Source organism: Pteropus alecto, unplaced genomic scaffold (genome assembly GCF_000325575.1).
Source record: "Pteropus alecto unplaced genomic scaffold, ASM32557v1 scaffold57, whole genome shotgun sequence".
Taxonomy (NCBI): Eukaryota; Metazoa; Chordata; class Mammalia; order Chiroptera; family Pteropodidae; genus Pteropus; species Pteropus alecto.
The window spans coordinates 59,717-81,087 of NW_006442508.1; the positions used below are offsets into that span (position 1 = coordinate 59,717).

The 21,371-nt window shown below is 33.4% G+C and overlaps 1 protein-coding gene across 2 annotated transcripts in view; it reads left to right on the forward strand.

Annotated features, from left to right (window-relative positions):
* Positions 1-4,640: 4,640 nt before the first annotated feature.
* The window catches only part of KLB (klotho beta), a 32,305-nt gene continuing 15,574 nt past the window's right edge, over positions 4,641-21,371 (forward strand). Inside the window, exon 1 of one of the 2 annotated variants that reach the window (XM_006922440.3) lies at positions 4,641-5,566. In XM_006922440.3, the coding sequence (XP_006922502.1) occupies positions 4,742-5,566 (825 nt within the window). In that variant the 5' untranslated portion in view covers positions 4,641-4,741. The remainder of the gene's footprint in view (positions 5,567-21,371) is intronic. The other variant, XM_006922441.3, reaches the window with a different exon arrangement.

The following is a 21,371-nucleotide window of genomic DNA, read 5'->3' on the forward strand; positions in this document are numbered from 1 at the left end:
ATAATTTCCATTTTTATGTTTTTTATCTCTTTGTTAAAATCCTCACTAAATTCATCTACACTCCCCCTAAGTTCACCGAGCATCTTTATAACCAGTGTTTTGAACTCTGCATCTGTTAGATTGCTTGACTCCATGATTCCTGGATCTCTGTTCTATTCTCTCATATGATTTCTGCTTCTTTGACTTCCCATTTTGGCTGCCTTTCTGTTTCTATTTCTAAGTACTAAGCAAAGCTCCTAAGTTTCCCAGTCTATTTAGCATAGCTTTGTGTAGTAGGTGTCCAATGTCACAGTCCTGAGAGGGGTTCAGCTGCAGATCAAGTTTAGCCCCAGCCTGTGCCTCTCTGGGGCCACTTGTTAAGATTAAGCAAGCAATCCACAGATGTTGTGCTTATAGCTGACTCAAGAAACCACACCAGAAACCGAGGCCAGCTGCCACCAGTGTGAGTCTTGGTGCTGCTCAGCAACAAGCATCGTACTCACCGAGGACACAATTGGATGTGGCTTTGGTGGGGACACAAGTTGAGGGAGGCAGAGTTTCATGAAATCCTCTGAGCAGAGCGAACTTTGTTATCCAGATTGATGACATCTCAGCTATGATGGCACTGAGTCCACACACTGGGAGGGTAGAGGGCTCAACAGAGGAACTATGGATACTGCTGGCACTTCTGCCGGGGAGAGAGTCTTACCTCCAACCCTCACTCTGACAATTCAGTGTACCCCTGTAAGTTCCTGGTGCCCCCCATGCTGCCTCTTGGGCACTGGTGCTCAGAGTGAGCAGGTTGTCGCTGGGAAAGTCCACTCTCAGACAGGCCCCTTAAAGATGTGTCTTCAGCTGTCAGCTGTCACTGCCACAGCCTCTGTCCCACTCAGCCGCTGGGACTGGGCAGCCTTGCATCTTCGCCCCCTCCTACCTTCTACTGTTGTAGGTTGATTAATTATTTCTCTCCTGAGTTGTAGTGCTTCTGTTTGTCTACATCCCAAGCAACTTTCCTTGCTGTTTGCTCTGTGTTTCTGTCACAATTTTGATTTGGTCACAAGATTGATGAACAAAGCCTCTATCATCCCTGCCATTTTTTTCAGATGTCGCAGATTTTTCTTTTAGTCTGTGCTTATCTTTTCATTCTCTTAATAGTGTCTTTTGCAAAGCAAAAGTTTTGTTTGTTTTTTTGTTTATTTGTTTGTTTGTTTAAGTCCATCTTATCACTTTTTTTCTTTTATGAGTTTTGGTGTTCTGGGTACAAGGTCATCTCCAAACCCAAGGTCTTCTAGATTTTCTTCTATGCTATCTTCTAGAAGTTTTATAGTTTTGCCTATAACATTTAGGCCTATGACCCACTTTGAACTAATTTTTATGAGGTGTGTAAGGCCTGTGTCTAGGTTCATTTTTTTGCATGTGGATGTCCAATTGTTTTAGCACCATTTGTTGAAAAAGCTATCATTTCTCCATTGAATTGCCTTTGCTTCTTTGTCAAAGATAAATCAACTATATTTTCATGAGTGTATTTCTGAGTTTTCTATTCTATTCCATTGCTCTGCGGGTCTATTCTTTTGCCAAAACCATACCATCTTGATTACCATAGCTTTAAAGTAAGCCTTGAAGTCTGGTAACATCAGTCTTTGGATTGTCAGTACCTTCAAAAATGTATTTTCTATTCTGGGTCTTTTGCCTTTCCACATAAAATTTAGGATCAACTTGTCAATATCCACAAAATAACTAGCTGGGATTTTTATTGCATTGACTCTATAGATTAAGTAGCATACAAATTGATATTCCAATCAAAGTTTTACAATATCATCAACATGGGTTTTCATCATTTATTTTTATTTTTGATAATTTTACAGTTATTTTTATGTGTTTTTAATTACTGGTAAGTTAAAGTTTTTTTCTTTAAGTATACAGTTGCATTTCCTCTTTGTATATTTTTATTCATATTTTGGTATCCATGAATTACACATATAACAAAAAGTTGGCCACTGCCTTCTAAATTTGCTCAAAGATTTTCCAAGTTTGTTATTTGCCTCTCAATTTTTTATTTGTCATATATTTTAATTATAGTTAAATTACATATGATCATATAAACAATATATTTATATAATTTAATATTTACTTATATTTTCTTCTAGTATACTGTGACTATTAATGTTTTTTTAATCATGGTAAGAAAAACACATAACATAAAATTTACCATCTTAATCATTTCCATGGCTGTATATTTTGAAATAAATGTATTTGTGAGGGTTTAAATTATTCCATTTAAAATTTTTATTTTTAGTAATAATTTTGCAATATATGTATATATCAAATCATTACATCGTGTGCCTTAAAGTAATACAATATTATATGTCAATTATATCTCGATAAACCTTGAAATTTTTTATTTTATAAATAGTGAATTAATTGTACCAACTCCATTCATTCAATAGACGATTTGATTTAAGCATTTACTATGATAAGCAATGATAAAAGTTTAAATGATAGTCTTACAGTCTAGTGTGGGAGACAAATAATTTCAGGATTACATGATAAATGCAGTGATAGAGGCATGCATAGTATACTATGGGTACATTTATTCAACATATACTTTAGTGACTACTAGGCCCCATATATTCAACAGAGAACCAACAGTCATGGTCCTTGTTTTTGAGAGAAAGAGAGAGAGAACACTCAAATAGAGGATACAGATCAATTTATTGTGTGGTTTATTGATTTATTGTGTGATGAGTATCATAAGAGAGAAAGCGTGGGCTGCCATGAGAACACAGAAGAGATCCATCTAAATCAAATCAAACTGGCTTGTTTTCTCTCTGGCTGCATTTGGATCAACCATCATCATGAAGAACACAATAACTGTCTGAACTAACTGACTACTTCAACAAAAACAAATGGTCATTGACATCCTTTACCCTGAGAAGGCAACAGTACCTAAGGCAGAAATTTGGAGAAAACTAGTTAAAATGTACAAGAGCACACCAGATGTCATCTTTGTATTTGGATTCAGAAACCATTTTGGTGATGGCAAGACAACTGGCTTCAACACAATTTATGATTCCTTGGATTACACTAAAAAAAAAAAAAAAAAAAAAAAAGAACCCAGACATAGATTAGCTAGAGATGGCCTGTATGAGAAGAAACAGACCTCAAGAAAACAGAAAGGAATGTAAGAACAAAACGAAGAAAGTCAGGGGGACTGCAAAGGCCAATGTTGGTGCTGGCAAAAAGTGAGCTAGAGATTGGACAACAGAAAGAGTAAATATTCTGCAGTGACTTTATCTGCAGTGGTTGTGCAGATTTTTCATGAAAAAATTAATAAACTGCAAACACTTTTTTTAAATTTAAATGAATGAATGAATGAATGAATGAATGAAACCAGGAGTCAGAAAGGCTTCCAGAGAAAGTACTGAAGTTTTGAAGAATAGGTAGATATGAGCTAGAGAAGTTGGGGAACTACTATGTCAAGAGCGCGTGCACCAAGGCACAGAGATGTGAATGATCAAGATGTGTATTACTTATTAAAAATTGTTTGTTATAGCCATAGGGAAGTGTGCTACTGTAGTTAACTGATGATAAATGATTCTAAAAATGTAGGCAGGAGCCAGAACATAGTGTCTTTTATGCTAAATCCTAGTGTCACTTCCTGAATAATCTTTCCCTTTTACATAAAAATAAGAATAATGTTTATTGAGCACTTACTATGTGTCAGTCTCTGTTCTAAGTGCTTTACATATATTAATTGATCTAATGGAGGCACAGAAAAGTTAAACAATTTGTTCCTAGTCACGCAGCTGTATTTAAACTCAGGCAGTCTAACTCCAGAGACCAAACATTTAACCATTCTGCCTCTCATTAGGATGTGTACTTCAACTATTTAAAACAATTTTTTCAAGGTTATTTAGAGGCTGTAGATGCTATACAATATTTCTTTCTATTTATTCTTATTCCAGAATCATGCTGTTTAAAATGTGCTTTTTAATGTTTTCATATGTGAAGATAGTTTATGCCTTTACTATTTCCTTTTTCAGATTTTTTGGTAATTATTGCCTATTTATTCTTTAAGTGAACTTTCACAATAATTTTGTTTAAAATTTGGGATTAGAAGTTTTGGGTTAAAAGTGTATTAAATTTATAAACTAAAAAGGAAAGTATTCAGTGTTTCTACCTAAAAAGTGCTATGTATTTCTTAATTCATCTTCGTTCAAATTTATCAATACATTTTTATACTTTTCTTAAAATAGGTAACATTTAATAAGATTATTCTTAGATGTGCTGTAATTTTTGTGGAAGTGTGATATCATATGATGTTTTCTAATTCTTTATTATTGGCATGTAGGAATGCTATTTATTTGCATTTAAGATTGTTTTCCTAAAATGTAAAACAATAAAAACTCAAAAACTATAAAAATAGAAAAGGCATTTACAACAGGTAATAATGTTCAAAATGTTCAGAAAAGATTTGGGTCAATATGAAAGGCTACAAAGAAAATACGGCATTTTTTTATTCATTGTTAATATGTTTAGCTACACATCAAACTATTATCACTGGTGCATTTTTATCTAATTTTTCCCATAATAAGAGAATAAAACATGTTAGTGGCTGAAACAGAGCCACCCCCCTCAAATTACATTGCTCTCCATGACCCATCCTGAGTCTCACAGTTCAAGCTAATCATTGACAGAGCTTTACAATCACAAGCTCTTACTGAAGCGTTGATAAGACAGTCGAGCAGCTAGTTAGTGGCAAATGAAGCCAGGCTGTGCGGCAGGATCTCCAGGGAATGAATGGATTTTCTTCGGTACCAATGAAAGAAACATATGCTATAGGAAGACAATGTCCAACGCGGGACTGCAAAGATATGTCATCCTGTCAGCATTTATTCTCCTACGAGCTGTTACTGGATTCTCTGGAGACGGAAGAGCTATATGGTCTAAAAATCCTAATTATAGTCCGGTAAATGAAAGTCAGCTGTTTCTCTACGACACTTTTCCTAAAAACTTTTTCTGGGGCGTTGGGACTGGAGCATTTCAAGTGGAAGGGAATTGGAAGACAGATGGGAAAGGTCCCTCTATATGGGATTATTTCATCCATACACACCTTAAAAATGTCAACAGCACAAACAGTTCCAGTGACAGTTACGTTTTTCTGGAAAAAGACTTATCAGCTTTGGATTTTATAGGAGTTTCAGTTTATCAGTTTTCAATTTCCTGGCCAAGGCTCTTCCCTGATGGAATAGTAGCAGTTGCCAACACAAAAGGTCTCCAGTACTATAATACTCTTCTGGACGCTCTAGTACTTAGAAACATTGAACCTATAGTTACTTTATACCACTGGGATTTGCCTTTGGCACTGCAAGAAAAATATGGGGGGTGGAAAAATGAAACCATAATAGATATCTTCAATGACTATGCCACATACTGTTTCCAGATGTTTGGGGACCGTGTCAAATATTGGATTACAATTCACAACCCATATCTAGTTGCTTGGCATGGGTATGGGACAGGTATGCATGCCCCTGGAGAGAAAGGAAATTTAACAGCTATCTACACTGTGGGACACAACCTGATCAAGGTACTGTACAGCTGGCTTCATATAATAGCTTCAGAATATAAGGAGCAGGAGTTAAAAAGGTAGACTAAGAAATGTATCTTCTGTTTAAATAATTCTCTTTATTGAAATAAACTCAACTAATTTTTGTCTAACTCACAAGTTCTATCCTCAAATTTTATATTTAAAGTACTGTATGTTTTATTTACTAAGCTATTACTAATATATTAGTCCAATTATCCTCCTTAAAAAATGTACTTTTTAAATTATTTAACTATTTTAAAATCTATAATTATACATTAAAGTATGAGAATATGAGTTTACTTTCATTCTGTGGAAAACTAGTACTTTACAAATTTAATTGATGAAACCTTTTTAGTATAACATGTAACCATTTCAGAATTATGTTAAGACATGACCATTTCAAATATGTATTTGTTGTTACTATTCCTATTCTTAATTGTACTTAGCTATAGTAAGCTAAATAAATGTTAGCTAAGTGATACATACTAAATACAGGAATTGAAATAATCATACTCCACATTTGGTTTTATTTGTTACATAGCAGAAAAGATGAGATTAATTGTTCTAGGAGTTACACTAGTAATATAAAAACTGGGAAGAATAAACTCTACTGTTTTAAAGCAGTAGTTCAAAAGCTAGAGTTTATGTTAGGAAATGTTAAAATTATTAAACAATAGTAAAAATGTAAGCAAAATAATAGTTAATATTCATTGAGTATTACTATGTGCCACAGACTATATTAAGCATTTTTGCATGCACTATCACATTTAATTCTCATGATAACCTTATGAACTAGGTCCTATTATTGTCCTCATTTTAAAGATGAGAAAAACTGAAGCTTAGTAAGATTCAATAACGTGCCCAGGTTACAGAGTAAAATGCAGCTGTTGTGAACATGGGGTTTATAAATGACAACAAAATTAAACATTAAATGTCTTTATTAAGAATGTTTTTAAAAGAGGAAGCAATCTTTGGGGAACTTTCAAGAGAGTTTGCCTCACATTTTTGAGGCTAATATCTAGAATCAAATTTAACTTTTTGAGTCAGCTAGTTTGCTTCGGAAAAATAAATTACTCTGGACACCTGTTACATTTTTTAAATGAGAAAACTATTAGTGGGGTTTTATTATGTGCTAAGAGAAGTAATCTAATTTTTAATAATCAACTGTTAAATATATAGAAAGATAAAAAATGTATAGAAACATAAAATTACTCTATTTCTAAATTTGCACATAAAAAAATATCTGCTACCTTTCTTTTCTTTGTGAACATTCTAGACTATTATCATTGTGCATTATACTATGATTCATCATATCTGCCTTTGCAGTAAACAGATTGCATTATAATTTTAAGGTCATATATGTATCTTTGAATAGAGTTGTATATAAAACGTATTAATGTGTGAGTATACTGTGATTTGAGAAATAAGACCTTAAAGGGGAAGAAATTTATAGTTATTAACTATGAAGATTATGCATATATAAGTTAGAAAACGATTCATTTTATCTAGTTCTTTTAATTATTAAAACAATACATGCTTGTGTAAATTGAGAAACATCTAATTATACCAAAGGATATAAAGTGAATAAAGTGAAATTCCTCTCTCCTTTCCACCTGACAATCCCAACTTCGAGGAAACTACTGTTAATAGTCTTTTTAAACTACTGTTAATAGTCTTCTTATAGTCTTTTTAAACTTTTCTATACAAATACATGTAAATATATGTTTATTTAACCTTTTTATTTTAAAAAAAGTCGAAATTGTTGAAAAGTTTGGGTTACCTGAAAAGAGTGTTAACAATTAGAATTTTCATGAAAAATATGTTTAAGTGGTTAATTTAAAGCCTTAAAACTGGCTAATAGATTTTTAAAATACACAGGAAAAAGTAGTAACAAATAGACATTGTTTCCAAACAGCATATAAAACACTATATTTTCAGATATTTTTAATTTTCCTCTAATTTGAGAAAAACTCTGCCTTTAATACAAAATTAAGCACTCTGATAGTGAGGTAAACTGAGGGGTTACATATTTAAATTGTGTTTTCCAAATAATTTCTTCTATCTCTTTAAAATTTCTAAATCACTAATCTAAATAAGGAGTTCCTTGAAATCAGTCAGAAAGTGAAATATGCTGCATAACCCAGTGACTTACAGCACCATAGAGAAATCTTGCAATGGTTTGGTAGCCTGAGATGAACTTGTTTTTCCCACTTGTCCCCTCTCTGCCTTTCCTTTAACAAAAAAAAAAAAAAAAGAATAATTTAATTTTTAAAATTTTTATTATTAGTTTCAAGTATACAGTACATTGTTTAGACATTTGCATAGTTTATAAAACAATCCCCCTAATTGCTCTTTCTCTCCTCTGACTCTCCACCTAGCCATTATATTAATGCTAAGTGCATTCCCTATGCTGTGCTCCTCATCCCCATGACCATCTATCAACTACTAATTTGTTCTTCTTTAACCCTTCACCCCTTTCTTCCACACCCCAACCCTCCTCCCCTCTGGCCGTCGCCAGATTGTCCTCTATAGTCGTGAGTCTGTTTTTGTTTAGTTTGTCCTTTTTGTTCCTTAGATTCCACATATAAGTGAAATCATATGGTATTTATCTTTCACTGACTTATTTCACTCAGCATAATAACTTCTAGGTCCACCCATGTCATTGCAAATGGTAGGATTTTATTTTTTTAATGGCTAAGTAATATTCCATTGTATATATGAACCATAATTTCTTTATCCAATCACCTGTTGATAGGCATTTAGGTTGCTTCCATATCTTGGCTATTGTAAATTGTGCTGCCGTGAACAAGGGGTGCATAGATCTTTACTAATTATTGTTTTGGTTTTCTTTGGATTAATTTAATATGTTACGTTGCAATTAAGTATTTGTTCCTTATTACACCACCTTGTGACACAGAAGAAGCTTTCTTTAGGATTAGTTTTTAAACGAAGAAAATCTGTATTAAAACAAAAAGCCTACTATAAAACTAAGTTTATGGTTGCTTACAGACCACTTGTTCTCCAATCCTCAGACATTGAAAAGATTGCATAGTGGCTATCGGGATCTTTTAAGTTCTAGGATGATCTCAGTCTGAAATGTCCTTATTTGGAGGAAACCTAAATTATATTGCCAGTCCTGAGACTGAGCTGGAATTTAAATTCCACTTTATCTATCTATAATTTTGCGACAACCTTGAAAGTTACCTATTATTTTCCCCATTTTACAGAATGATATTTTTAACATGCATCATGTCACTCCCTGTTTGTGACTCCCCAAAGCTTTTGGAATAAAGTCCCAATTTTTCATCAAAATCTTCAGGATGCAACCTGGCTTCCATTCCAGCCTCCTTCCTGGCCACTCATTCCCATCACTAATGCCAAGCCCTTGTACCTCAAATTCCACTATAATGCACTACTAGCACTATCCTGATTTTACCTTACTATTCCTCTCCACTCCACCTCTACTAGTGCTCTGTCCAGCTAGAATGTCTTTCTTATTCCCTGCTTTGTTTATAGAATATCCTCCAAGACTCATTTTAGACAGTTATTCTTGACCTGTCAGAGTTAGTGCCCCCACTGCGGCCTCTCATAATAAGATGTGCATAGTACTCATATCATATGTTACTTTTCTGTATCCCCAACTAGACTGAGAGTTCTTTGAAAGGAGAGGCTATTTTTTTATTTGTGTTTATATTTTCAGCACCTTGTACAGAATATTAGGTACATGCTAGGTATAAATGTTTGTTGAATGAGTGGTTTAGAATTGCTATCTTAAACCTGTAATCAAAGACCTAATCTCAAGTTCAAAATTTATATTTCATTACATTATTACTAATTCCTGAAATTGCATATATTAATCAGGGCTATTTTGATTGCAAATGACAGAACCCTAATTCAAGTTAGCTTAAGCAAAAATGAGCAATTTCCTGGCTCAGTAACCAAATCACAGGGATGAATTGCATTATAATTTTAGGGTCATTTATGCATCTTTGAATAGACTTGTATAGTCAGTAACCCAGTAACCAGGACACTCTCAGAAGCCCTTTGTCTTGGTCTTTCATATCCATTTCTTCTTGTGGGTTGGCCTCATTCTCTCCTTTATAGAGGAAAGATTTCTCTCTCCTAAATTTAGTTTTTTAAATTCCAAGCTGTTTGGCCTATGTTTTTATCCCTCAGATTAGCAAAGCCCCAAAATTCCACATAAGCAAAGGCAGTAATGGAATCTGTTTTCATTTTATTTTTAGATCAATAAATATGCATAATTTAGATTTGTAGATTTCTCCCCTGCTAAAAATGTAACATTTCAGAGCCTGAGTAAACATGCACAGAGGGTGGGGAAGATGAGTTTGTTTATGAGATGATAGCTTATTCATTTTATTACTCCACTAAATACTGCCAGCTTCCATGATAGTTTTGATGATTTCATGGTTCCAAATTGTCTTTCATAGACATATACTGTTTACATAATACCAGGATTTCTCAAACTCAGCACTATTGACATTTGGAGCAATATAATTCTTTGTTGTGGTGGGCTGCCTTGTACATTGCAGAATATTTAGCACCCTCTAACCACTAGATTCCAGTAGTACTCCTGTTTCCAGAATTATGACAACCAAAAATGTCTCTAGACATTGCCATATGTGCCCTGGGTTGGCAAAATTCCTCTGTCTTCTCTCCCTTGAGAACAACTGACTTGTACCTATAGTAGACAACTGATTAAAGGCACAAAACATAAAGAGCAAGGACATTGAAATATAGCTAGTATGAGAGACAGAAAAATGATAATAATTTACAAAATTGCCCCAAGGAGATTCTCACTAGATCTATAAGTTGCATACAAAATTCACAATTAATTTATAGTATACCAAGTTGTTTTGGAAGAAGAAACAATGCTTTAAGAAATATTAAGGGAGGAAATAATGATGAGTAGATCTAGTTTGACTTTTCACATATTTGAAATAAAGACTGTCCTTATTGGCTCGTGTTATTTGTGAAATTCTTGAAAGAGCTGCCCCAAACTATTTCTCTTATATATGTAGTTATTTATGAATAAGTCACTAAACTTACTTTATGAAAGCTTGTACTTTTTTAAAAAGCAAAATTTAAGAATTTAAGCAAAATGTTATATAAATAATTTTTATCCATTTTGATGCCATAACATCACATTCCACAAATCACAAAGTTTAGTTTTTTGTGCATCACTTCATGTTGGCCCGTTTGTTTGTTTGCATATCCAAATACCTCATGTACTATTATTTATTAAACCATTTTTTATAAAATGTTTGTTTTGAAAGGAAACTTTATATCCTACTATACATGAGAGACCAGTATTTTCTAATACCCTTAAAATAAATATGTAACATTTAAAATTTTTTTAATTTCATTTTTGTTATATCTAATGTCATCTCCCACACAAAAAAAAGAGATAGATGTACCAGACTTGGAAAATACCACAGAATGTGTAAATTTTATTCTGTATTTTAGTATACATTTTGTCCTAAAAACAAACACAGGATATTGTTTTAAAATGTGTCATAAAATGCTTTTTCATGTGTAATTAAAATAATTTAAATAATACAATAGTGTTTCTTAAATGGGAAAATGCCAATATTTATGTTCGTATGAGTATTTTAAATATTCATAATTTGTTTTCTGAATATTTTAAATAAATTTAATCTTTAATTAGACATATAAATAAATATATGTCAACACTTTTTGTATAGTACACACAAATGATGAAAGGATTTTAAAAATTCTTCAGGGATTCAAAAGATTGCTTAATACCGTGAAAGAGGCTTACAGGACAAGAAATATTGGGAAACACTGATCTAGGTCAAGGGCTTACCAACTTGTTCCTGAGCCTGGGATATTTATTTCTTTTCTATGTTTCCACCTCTTCGAGAAACTTTACCTTAGCATTTCTTGGCATCTTTCCCTCAGAGAAGCTAAAACGAGGGCAGATATGTGTTAGATATTCATAAATAACTCAACTGATTATTTTCTATTTAAAGAAGATCTGCCTTGTTCCAGAAAGGATTTAAATTTTCAGTTGAATAGAAGTGGATTTCAGACACACACATATCTCAACATATAATCCAACAGAAACATATAGTCTTTTCAGGATGTGCAACTCAATTATGTATGCCCATTTCTATGAAATATTTTACATTTAAAAACCCCATCTTGAAACAAGCTGCAGAATGTCGATGACTCTTAAAGCTGAGTGATGTGTTCATGAGGGTTCACTATTTTATTCCTTAGATTTTTGTGTATTATGACAATTTCTACTATTAAAAGTAAAAAATAAAATAGAAGATAGAGTATTTTATATTTTTAAATAAAAGAAAATAAAACAATCACCTCTATATAATACACTTCTTAAAGGCTCTGTCAAAATTCTTAACCAAAATTTAGTGCAAGAATTGCAAAAACAGCTGTGAAAAAAAGCCACCATTTACATAATTAATAGCTAAGACTTCTTTGCCAACAGACTGCTGCAACTGCTTTCTTGAACAAGAAGGCTGCAGTGTTTCACAGGCACATTTTTATAAATTAAATGTCATTTTTAAACCTCTTCTGCCCACCCTCTCACCAATGTCTTAAAGACTAAGTATAATATTTTGAAATGGAAACACTAGCAGAAGTCTTTTTTAATTTGTCTTGGTTAGATAGAAGCAAAATCTTCAAAAATCATCTAAAATGGTTTTTTCCATAAACTAAAGGAATTTTTATAAACTCCCTTGTTAAAGTTGGGTTGCAAGTTAATAACATACCATATTTTTGCTAAATCTGGTAGCTAAAAATCTAGCCCAAGCTTTTTTGTCAAGGACAGAAAAAAAAGAAGGTTAACAAACAAACAAAAAACTTGTTATTTGTTACCTTTCACCACCTTCCCCTCCCACTCACACACAAAAAAAGAAAAGGAAAAAAAGAAATAGAGAGAAGAAAGAACTAATATAGGTCTTAATTCTGAAAGTGGAGGATTGATATAATTATTACAGATAACTTTCTGACATACTATAATATTATTCTTAATTATTATTATTATAAAATATTTTATTGCATACTGACAGTAGTGTCAGAAACTGTGTATTAAGTGCTTTTCATATATTATCTCAATTCTCACATAAACCTGCCAGGTAAGTATTTTTATAGTCATTTACAGTTGATGAAAACTGAAGCCCAGAGAAATTTGCCTGAGGTTATACAGGTATATAAGTGGGTCTTTTACTCCATAATAAGTATCAGAGCCAAAATTCAAATGTCATCTGTTTAAATTCAAGCTAGCAAGATTTGATGACATGAATTAGCTACCTAGCTTCAATGAAAAAGAAGAATTTACAGCTTGATACCCATGGCAGCCACTTGCGTTGATACTGACTCAACAGATATTTGACTTCACTTTGCCCATTTAAATACCAAAACAATCTATCTACATGTTTTATTTGTCCACAGAGAAATCAATGAACAACTTATCCCTGACTCACACATTAACCATGAGGCTTTTCATTTCTTCCTATGATTTTAATTTTTATTTGCTCAAACTTTAGTGTTCCATTAAAGTGATGTTAAATTACATATGAGTGCCATTGGCAATACTACGTAAAATGTTAACACAATTGTTCATTTAATTACTGCATAGTACCTATGTTATAATCCCAACCCATCTCCAAAAGGACCTAAGATGCCACTAAAAAATATAGGAAATAATGATCAAACAAGTTAAAACTAGCATTCTTACAGATGTTTCTAATCACATTTGAATAAAAGATGAAAACTACTTGCAGATAAGAATCGCCAAAGATAGTTTCTATAACCAGAATACCATTGTTGGATAAAAGAGTCATGAAAAAAACTATTTGTAGACAACAACTGGTACCTAAAACCTTCAAGAGAGCAATATTTACTTTTTCTAATCATTAAGTAGAAAAAGTTACACTTCAGTGAATGATTAACAAGAGTTTAAATAAATGTAATTATAAACGCTCAGAGAATAACATTGTGATCATGTTTAAACAGCTTGATTTCATATGAACACTCTCATACATGGAAAATTAGGCCCAACTGGAGATCGGAAAATATTGAATAATGGAAACAATACTAGACATGATGAACCTATGAACTGAGAGAAACTTTATATTAGTTTATAGTATAAAATAAATCATTTAATTGCATATAAAAATCTTACTGACAAAACTCAACATTAGAAAATAGTCTATGTTAAAAGAAAAAAGTATAATTAAAACTAATGAACATTAATAATAATTCTAATGCTGAAAAGTAGTAAAGATGCTGTGAATAGATTAGCTTTTAACTTATTGACCAGTAAGAGTGAATCACAAAAGTAATTAAAGTGCTTCTTGGGTGATCTAGTAGTGCTACTTGAAAATTTGAGGTATAGGGGTGCCTTGAGGTGGATGAAACCCAGGATCTTTTAGTATTTGGGGGAGTCCATTGGTTGGTTCTTCATAGAGTTGTATCTTGACCAGAGATTATGTGACTGAGTCTTAAAAAAAAGGGCTGGGGTTTTTTGTTAACAGTTCTTCTTTCATGTTAACTGCATAAGCATTGTATGTTTCCTTCTTTTACCTTTAAATATCTACATATTGTTATGGAGTAAAAAAAACATTAATATATAATCCAGAGTAACAACTTTTTGCTTCTTTTTTTTCCTTTGAGATTTTTGGAACTTTGGAGAAACTGAAGAATGATATAGCATGCAGCAATTAAATTCACTGACAAAAACTATCTGTTTTAACCAATTCTCTTGACTTTTTTAAATTACAAAAATAATGCATTTTTACTGCAAAACATTCAAACAATACATAATGAAATAAAGTTAAAAACAAAGTCTTCTTTTTCCTTACTCCCTAACTTCATACCCCAGAAGTAATGACTGCTAGCAGCTTGTTCAATGCCCAAATATTTGTGTATGTATATATAGACACATAGTCAAAAAATTTTCTTAATTTGAATCATATTGTCACATTGTTATGGTTATCATTTGGATTAATTGAAACATAAAATTATGCTGATTTTATTCTATTTTTTTTTTTGTACTTCTCTCTCCTGAGGTCATAGGTCATCTTAAGGCAGAAGCTATCATGTTACTCTTTTTTTGAAATGACTACCATAGTGCCTTTTATTTGTTAAATAAGTGTTTTATAGACTTGAATTTAAGGAAACAATGTAAATGAATGAAGAATGAAAAAAATGATAAAATAATAGCTGTGGGTTGAAGGAAACTTAGATAAATAAAAATGATTTATTCTAAACTTGCTTTCGATGCTGTATATAGTTTCTGTAAGGAAAAAAGTTAAACAGCACAAAAGGTAATATAGATTAATTCTCTGTGATTGGGTACTGAGGCGATGCTCCCATGGGTGAGGTGGGATAAAAGCATAATCAAATTATAACTTTCAGACTGCTTTCTTTAGTGTGTTCCTAGCACCCAAACATTGTCGTACAGCTTTCTTAGTCAACTGGCCCTTGCTTCTGTGCCATAGCTGTTAAATAGCCCTTGCTTTCTCATAGCTTGTTCAATCATATTTGGGTCTAAAACGTAAAAGTCTGTTTCAAAGATACAATGACAGTGAACTAGAAGGCTGAAATACTTAGTTCTACATTCTAGAATTGCCACTAACTGGAACTTCAGGCAGGCTATTTATTTTGGGGGCTTCAGCTTCTTTATCTATAACAGAAAAAAAAATTTTAATTGAACCAAATGACCTTTAAGGTCCATCCTTAAATTAGCAGGCAAGAGCACAGAATTTGGAGCAGTACAGCCTGGGCTTGACTTAGCTCATGAAACTAGACAAGTTACTCTCTATCCCTTGGTTTCCTCTCCTCTAAAATGGCAATGATAACAGTACCTACCTCAAGAAATTTAAATGAGTATTATATGAGATAGTACATGGAAAGCACTTAGAACAGTGCCTGGCACATTTGACACTAGATTTTTATTTTTGTCAGTAAGATTTTTAGTTCCTATTACTACTTATTGTATTAACTTCCTATGGTTCTTTAATCGCTATTCTGTTATATTTTATCATGAAAGTTACTCATCTTTAAAAACCATTTAATTGTGATTTGTTCGAAGGTGGTGCTGTGTTAAACACTGTGAAAGTATGGCATCCCTGCCCTCTCAGTCTAACACTGACAATGGTGTAAAGATCACATCCTCAGTCAAGACAGTCAAGTGTAGAAATAAGGCATTTATTTAGCCTCTCATACCAGTGAGGACAGTATCCAATGACAATATTGCTGGTTCTAGGAAAGAGGCACAAGGAATTACACATAAATGTTACATGCCATGCTAGGCATTTGGACAACTACATGGTTTTTCGAATATACCATATTTGCTGGCAGGTCTTCCAGGATCTTTCTAGGTGATCCTGAATCCCAGATACATAGCATGTAAGAGTGGTACCCTCATTCTAGAATTTTTTTTTAATAACGAAGTACAGCAGAAAGAAAATATAATGTTAAAACAGTATGTTATGGTTCATGTCTCATGGCCTTCCCCCAACAGCTTCAAAATTTAGAACTAGTAGAACATACAGAAAGCAGGATGATTTAATAAAGTGATCAGGGAAACCTGGATTCAAATCCTAGCTCTACCACTATTCAGCCTCTGCAACTTCAGTTTCTTCTCTAAAATGGAAAAAATAAAACTCACCTTGCAGAGACTGTATTATCAAAAATAAATGTCAGGTGACCAACAACCTAGCTGACTTTTAGTGGGCATTCATTCAACAAGGAACCTATGCCAGGCTTTTTCCCTGAACATCTGTATGTACAACTATGAACAAAATATAGTCCCTGCACTCAAGAAGCTCATTGGCCAGGAATGGATTTATGTTGCATGGGGCTGAGACACAATCTGGGGGCACCCTTCAAAAAAAAAAAAGTATGTAAAATTATAAACACAAAGTTCATACAACAGTGAATATATATTTGGAATGAGAAAAAATATAACAAAGTATTGTAGTCTTGGAGATTCAGATCCCTTTTTTTCTGAGGTCTCTAGGGAATTTATCAGAAACATTTACCTAGAAATGCTTCCAATCACAACCTGGCTCCCAACCCACCTAGAACATTTTATAGGGACCCATGCAGGTAGGGGCCCTGAAGCTTTAGCTTCCTTAGGGTCTTGGTAAATCTGCCTTTGTTGTAGGCCCTATAATGGTAGGTCTTATTTATGCTATTGTAATAATTACATTATTTGTAATTTCTAGAGTGGTTTCTATGTTGACTACCTTTGACTCACATTCCTAAATCCTAAGGAAGGGCTTCAAAGTCACCAATCCAGACTATTTTAGTTTCAATTATATTCTGAGATATATGGTCATTTTGCATAAAAAAATACTAACAGGATCATTATTACTAATTTAGTAATAACAGCTTAAAATATTATTCCACCCTCTGCAAAATTAGCATGCAGATGTTCTCCCTGGTCAAGGAACTTGAACTTTAGTAAAGCACCAATTAACTAATTTTGATTTCTTCTAAGTTCCCTTCTATATCTGAGATGCTTCATTTAATTAATTATGAACTTTATACTAGACCTTTTTCCCTTTGTGTTGCCAGGTTTAGACTCTGGCTCAGGCATTCATTTAATTCAGTAATATTATTGGAAATTAGAATCTATAATAATAATTGGACCATTTTTTTAAAGGAACAATACGTTAGAGTTTAATTTTTATGTGATTCCTATGGGGAAATCCTAAAACTACACAAACTGAAAACAATCAACAAGTTATTAAAATTATTTGAAAATATAATAATTGAAAAGTAAGTAGGAGAAAAATTCATTAAAATGAATTTTAATATGATTATTACTGAGTTATTTAAACATGAATTTGAACCATTAAAAATAGGATGGGTAAATATTTGCTTTGTGAAATGTGTAACTATGTTAATATTTAAATTCTCTCTTAAGAATAATGAGGGTAAGATACAGTTTCCAAGAGTGTTTCAGTATTATCCAAAAAACTTAAGAAAATAACAGTCACATAATACCTTTTAAGGAAATAATAGTCACATTTTTTAGCAATAAACAGTTAAGTTCAAATACCTTAAGCACCCAATAAATATTTGTGGAATGAATGAATGAATGTTAAATAATCTGGGAAAGCAGCAATTGTAATTAGTAGAAAATAACACAAATATAAAGAAGTGCCAAGTAGATGAAAAAATGAATCAAACTGAAATGAACCCCAGTCCAAATGGACAATGAATAAAACTCAATCATCTGTAAAAAAAAATAAGTGAACAAACATGTTAGCCATGAAATTCAAGAGGTAAGGGAGAACTATCTGCAGAACACTCTTCACGCCCACACAGATTTCCCACTGTTGTTTTCCATACCAAGTTAAATTATTTTCAGCTTGCTCTTTCAAAGTACTTCAAATTTACATTTGTGTAGTTTTCATAGGGTCTTCACGTATATTACCTCATTTCATCCTCACCACAATACTCTAGAGTGTTTGTTTTTAGCTTAGTATGATGGAAGAGGGAACTGAGGCTGCTGAGAGGGACATGATTTATCCAAGACCATAAAGCTAATTAGTAGCAGGGCCAGTACTAGAGGTTAGGTGTCCTGCTTTCAAGATCCAGGTCTGTCTCCTATGGTACCATGTAGGTGAGTAGCACCTTTATATCATCCTTGATGACCTAAAAAGAGCCATCAGTGTATCAAAGCAGATTGTCAAGAACACCAAAGGACAAAATGTACTGGAAAGCAATATGTAAAATAACTTTAAAAATCCTTAGATAGTCATTTCTGGAATTAACAAAAGGAAATAAATCAAATAAATTAAAAGTTATATGCCCAAAGTTAGTTATTACATCATTATTTATGACAGGAAAAGGGAAAGGAAGAGAGGAAAGAAGGAAGGAAGGAAGGAAGGAAGGAAAGGAAGGAAGAGCTAATTTCTATCAAAAAAAGAGAGATGACTAAGTAAATCATATTTCATCAAATTGGTGAATTATTATACTGTTAAGAGAATTAGGAAGACTAAAACAATATGCAAAATGTTCAAAGTAATTTGAGCTGAGAAATATATTTGGAAAAGCTGGAAGGGAACACAGAAATATGAAAAGTTTGCTGTGTTACGGAGTTTTAAAGTAAATTTTCTTTTACATGAAACTATTTCAGCCAAAATGTGACTAAAATCATGCACAGATTTGACAAATAATTGTGGGTTCCTTAAATACAGACACATATAATATGCTAAGTTTGCTCATCTGTCTTAAACCCATGCCTTCAACAGTACCCGCTTCCACCAGTGTCCGGCTATGTCTTCCTGACCTCTAACCCCTTCTTCATCTTTGTTCCTAAAGTTTGCCAGATATCTTATTTGCTTCCTATCATCCACAGAACTTATCTAGGGCTGGATATCCAGGGGCATCAAAGACTACATTAGACTAGCAGCTGTCTCTCAATGACATGAAGCCCCTGATAGCTGGCTCAAAAAGAAAAAGCTGCTGACTTCCCCTTTAAGCTGCTGAATCTAAAGACCAAAGGTTGAAGCTCCCTTAAATCAATCATTCCAAAGGTAGATGGCCTTGTATAGATAGAGAGTAACCTTGGAAAATCACAGAATGACTATTGTGCAAGGTTGCAGGGCCCAGGTTGCACTCCCCTACAAATACTATTTTAGTTTTCCCAACAGACCTCTTTTATGAGCATCAGAACAAGGGACATATGTAGATACTCCTGTTTCATCAAGATTTATGTCAAATTCACAATCTCTGAGCAATATTTTTTACCTTATTACTTGACAAATGAGATCAAGTTATAACTATAAACAGCACAAAGAACTCCCCCACATTCTCTACATGAGAATGAAGAGGCTGTCTTTAGCCCAGAGAAAAGATAACCCTAGATACTTTGATAGCCTATGCAAATAGCGGCAAAGGTGAAAGAGACACTACCGAACATGAAGGTCACCTTGAAGCATGATAACATTCATATATATATAACACACATATACATACTTGCTTAGAAAGATATTACAAAGGTACATGTCTGTTGTCTTCTAAGCTGTTCAATTTCTCATTAAAACACTGATGCAAACAAGATTTTATCACAGCTTTCATATAATCGCTGAAATATGCAGTAGAACATCTATTTCAAAGAAACTCTCCCTCCCTTTCTTTTTCCTATTAGGTCTGGCTCATTGCTATTAGAATTGGTTTAATAAATTTAAACTGATTCTCTCTCACTGTGCCTTTACTATCTGATGGCATCATGTTTGCAAAGCAGCTAGTTTCTGGCTCAGAATCTTACATGTGTTCAGAGCTCTACAGTTTACACATCAGTGGTGCACAAGGGCCCTAGAGAGATGCACTGATCACTGAGGCTTTTGTGGATGAAAGCACTGAGGTTACCAAGGGATTAAGTGACTGATTAGAATAAAGCAAAGAATGCCTCCTTTGAATTCTAGTACGAATTCATGACTGCTTTCGTTTCAAATCAGGAAAAAAAAAAAAAAGGCAATTCTCAATACTTTACATTGTGATTCCAGGCCCAGAAAATCCCAGAGAGAGCAGCTGAGACCACTTGAGGTGGAGTCTGTCCCCAGCTCCCCTGCGATTCTTTCCAGAAGCTGCAACTTCAGGAGGCAAGGGAGAAGGCTACAGCCTGAAAAACTTCTCTGAGAGGAGAGAATTCTTAGGGGTCCTTGGGAACATTTGGGTGCTAAATGGTTCCAGGATCTTCCAATGAAAACCAAGTAAGATCAGGTAGACAGAGGTGATAAATTCAAGGCATCTATTTCAGAAAAATCTTTCAGGGAATGATTTAAATTAGCTCTTCTTGCATAAAGCAAGGAGGCATCAGTTTTTCTATCTTTACCCCTTACATTAATCCCTATCTTCCCCGACCCTAACAGGATTTATGGAACATTTTTAATGTCCACAGGGCCTTTTAGGCTTGACCTATTGCGTATATTTGATTGTTCTTGACCTATAAAAAGGCACTTTCAGATAATTTGACTATATGTCAACTGTAATTGAAAAATAAAAAAAATGATTAAAAAACAGATAATTCAACCCAATATAAGACATCTCTAATGAGCAAAAGGAAAGTTAAGAAACAAAGCTGAAAGCAGACTTTGTGGGTTAAAAGTAAGGGTTTGTGCACTTGTTTTAGAAACAGCCAAATAGAGGAGAAATTGAGAGGCCTGGGAAGAGGCGAGCAAGTCAAATACTGAAGGAAAGAGAAATGGACACAGATAAAGGATGATTTTATGACTGGCCAGGACAGAGGAGTGGGCTTGGGCATTTAATAGGCCTAGAGTCCTTAACTGGAGTCCTTAATGTTTGCTCCTCCCTCTGATATAGCTCATGGCTCTTTATGGAACCATGCCTTTGGCTTTTAATTATTTTTCTATTTAATGCCTTATTTTATGTCATTTATATATTTCTCTTTCACACTTTTCAGTCTTATTTTCCCAATAAGATTCTTGGCTCCTGAGGGCGAGTTCCTCTGCCACTTATTTCAACCTCAGGACAGCCAAGATAGGCATTGAGTTACCTGGATGCCAATCACGAAGCTCTGTTATAAGAACTCAACCAGAAATGTAAACTCAGGGAGGGTCAATAATAATGACATCTATCTTTAGGCAGTAACTCCTAGATGCTCTATTCTGTACTATATATTTAATATATACATTAGCTCTACATCCGACAACTTTACAAGGGGTATCATTATTTTTAACTTCATTTTTATAGTTGAAGATACTAAGCGATTTCAGAAAGATTAAGGAACTTATCTAAGGCCACACAGTAAGTACCTGAA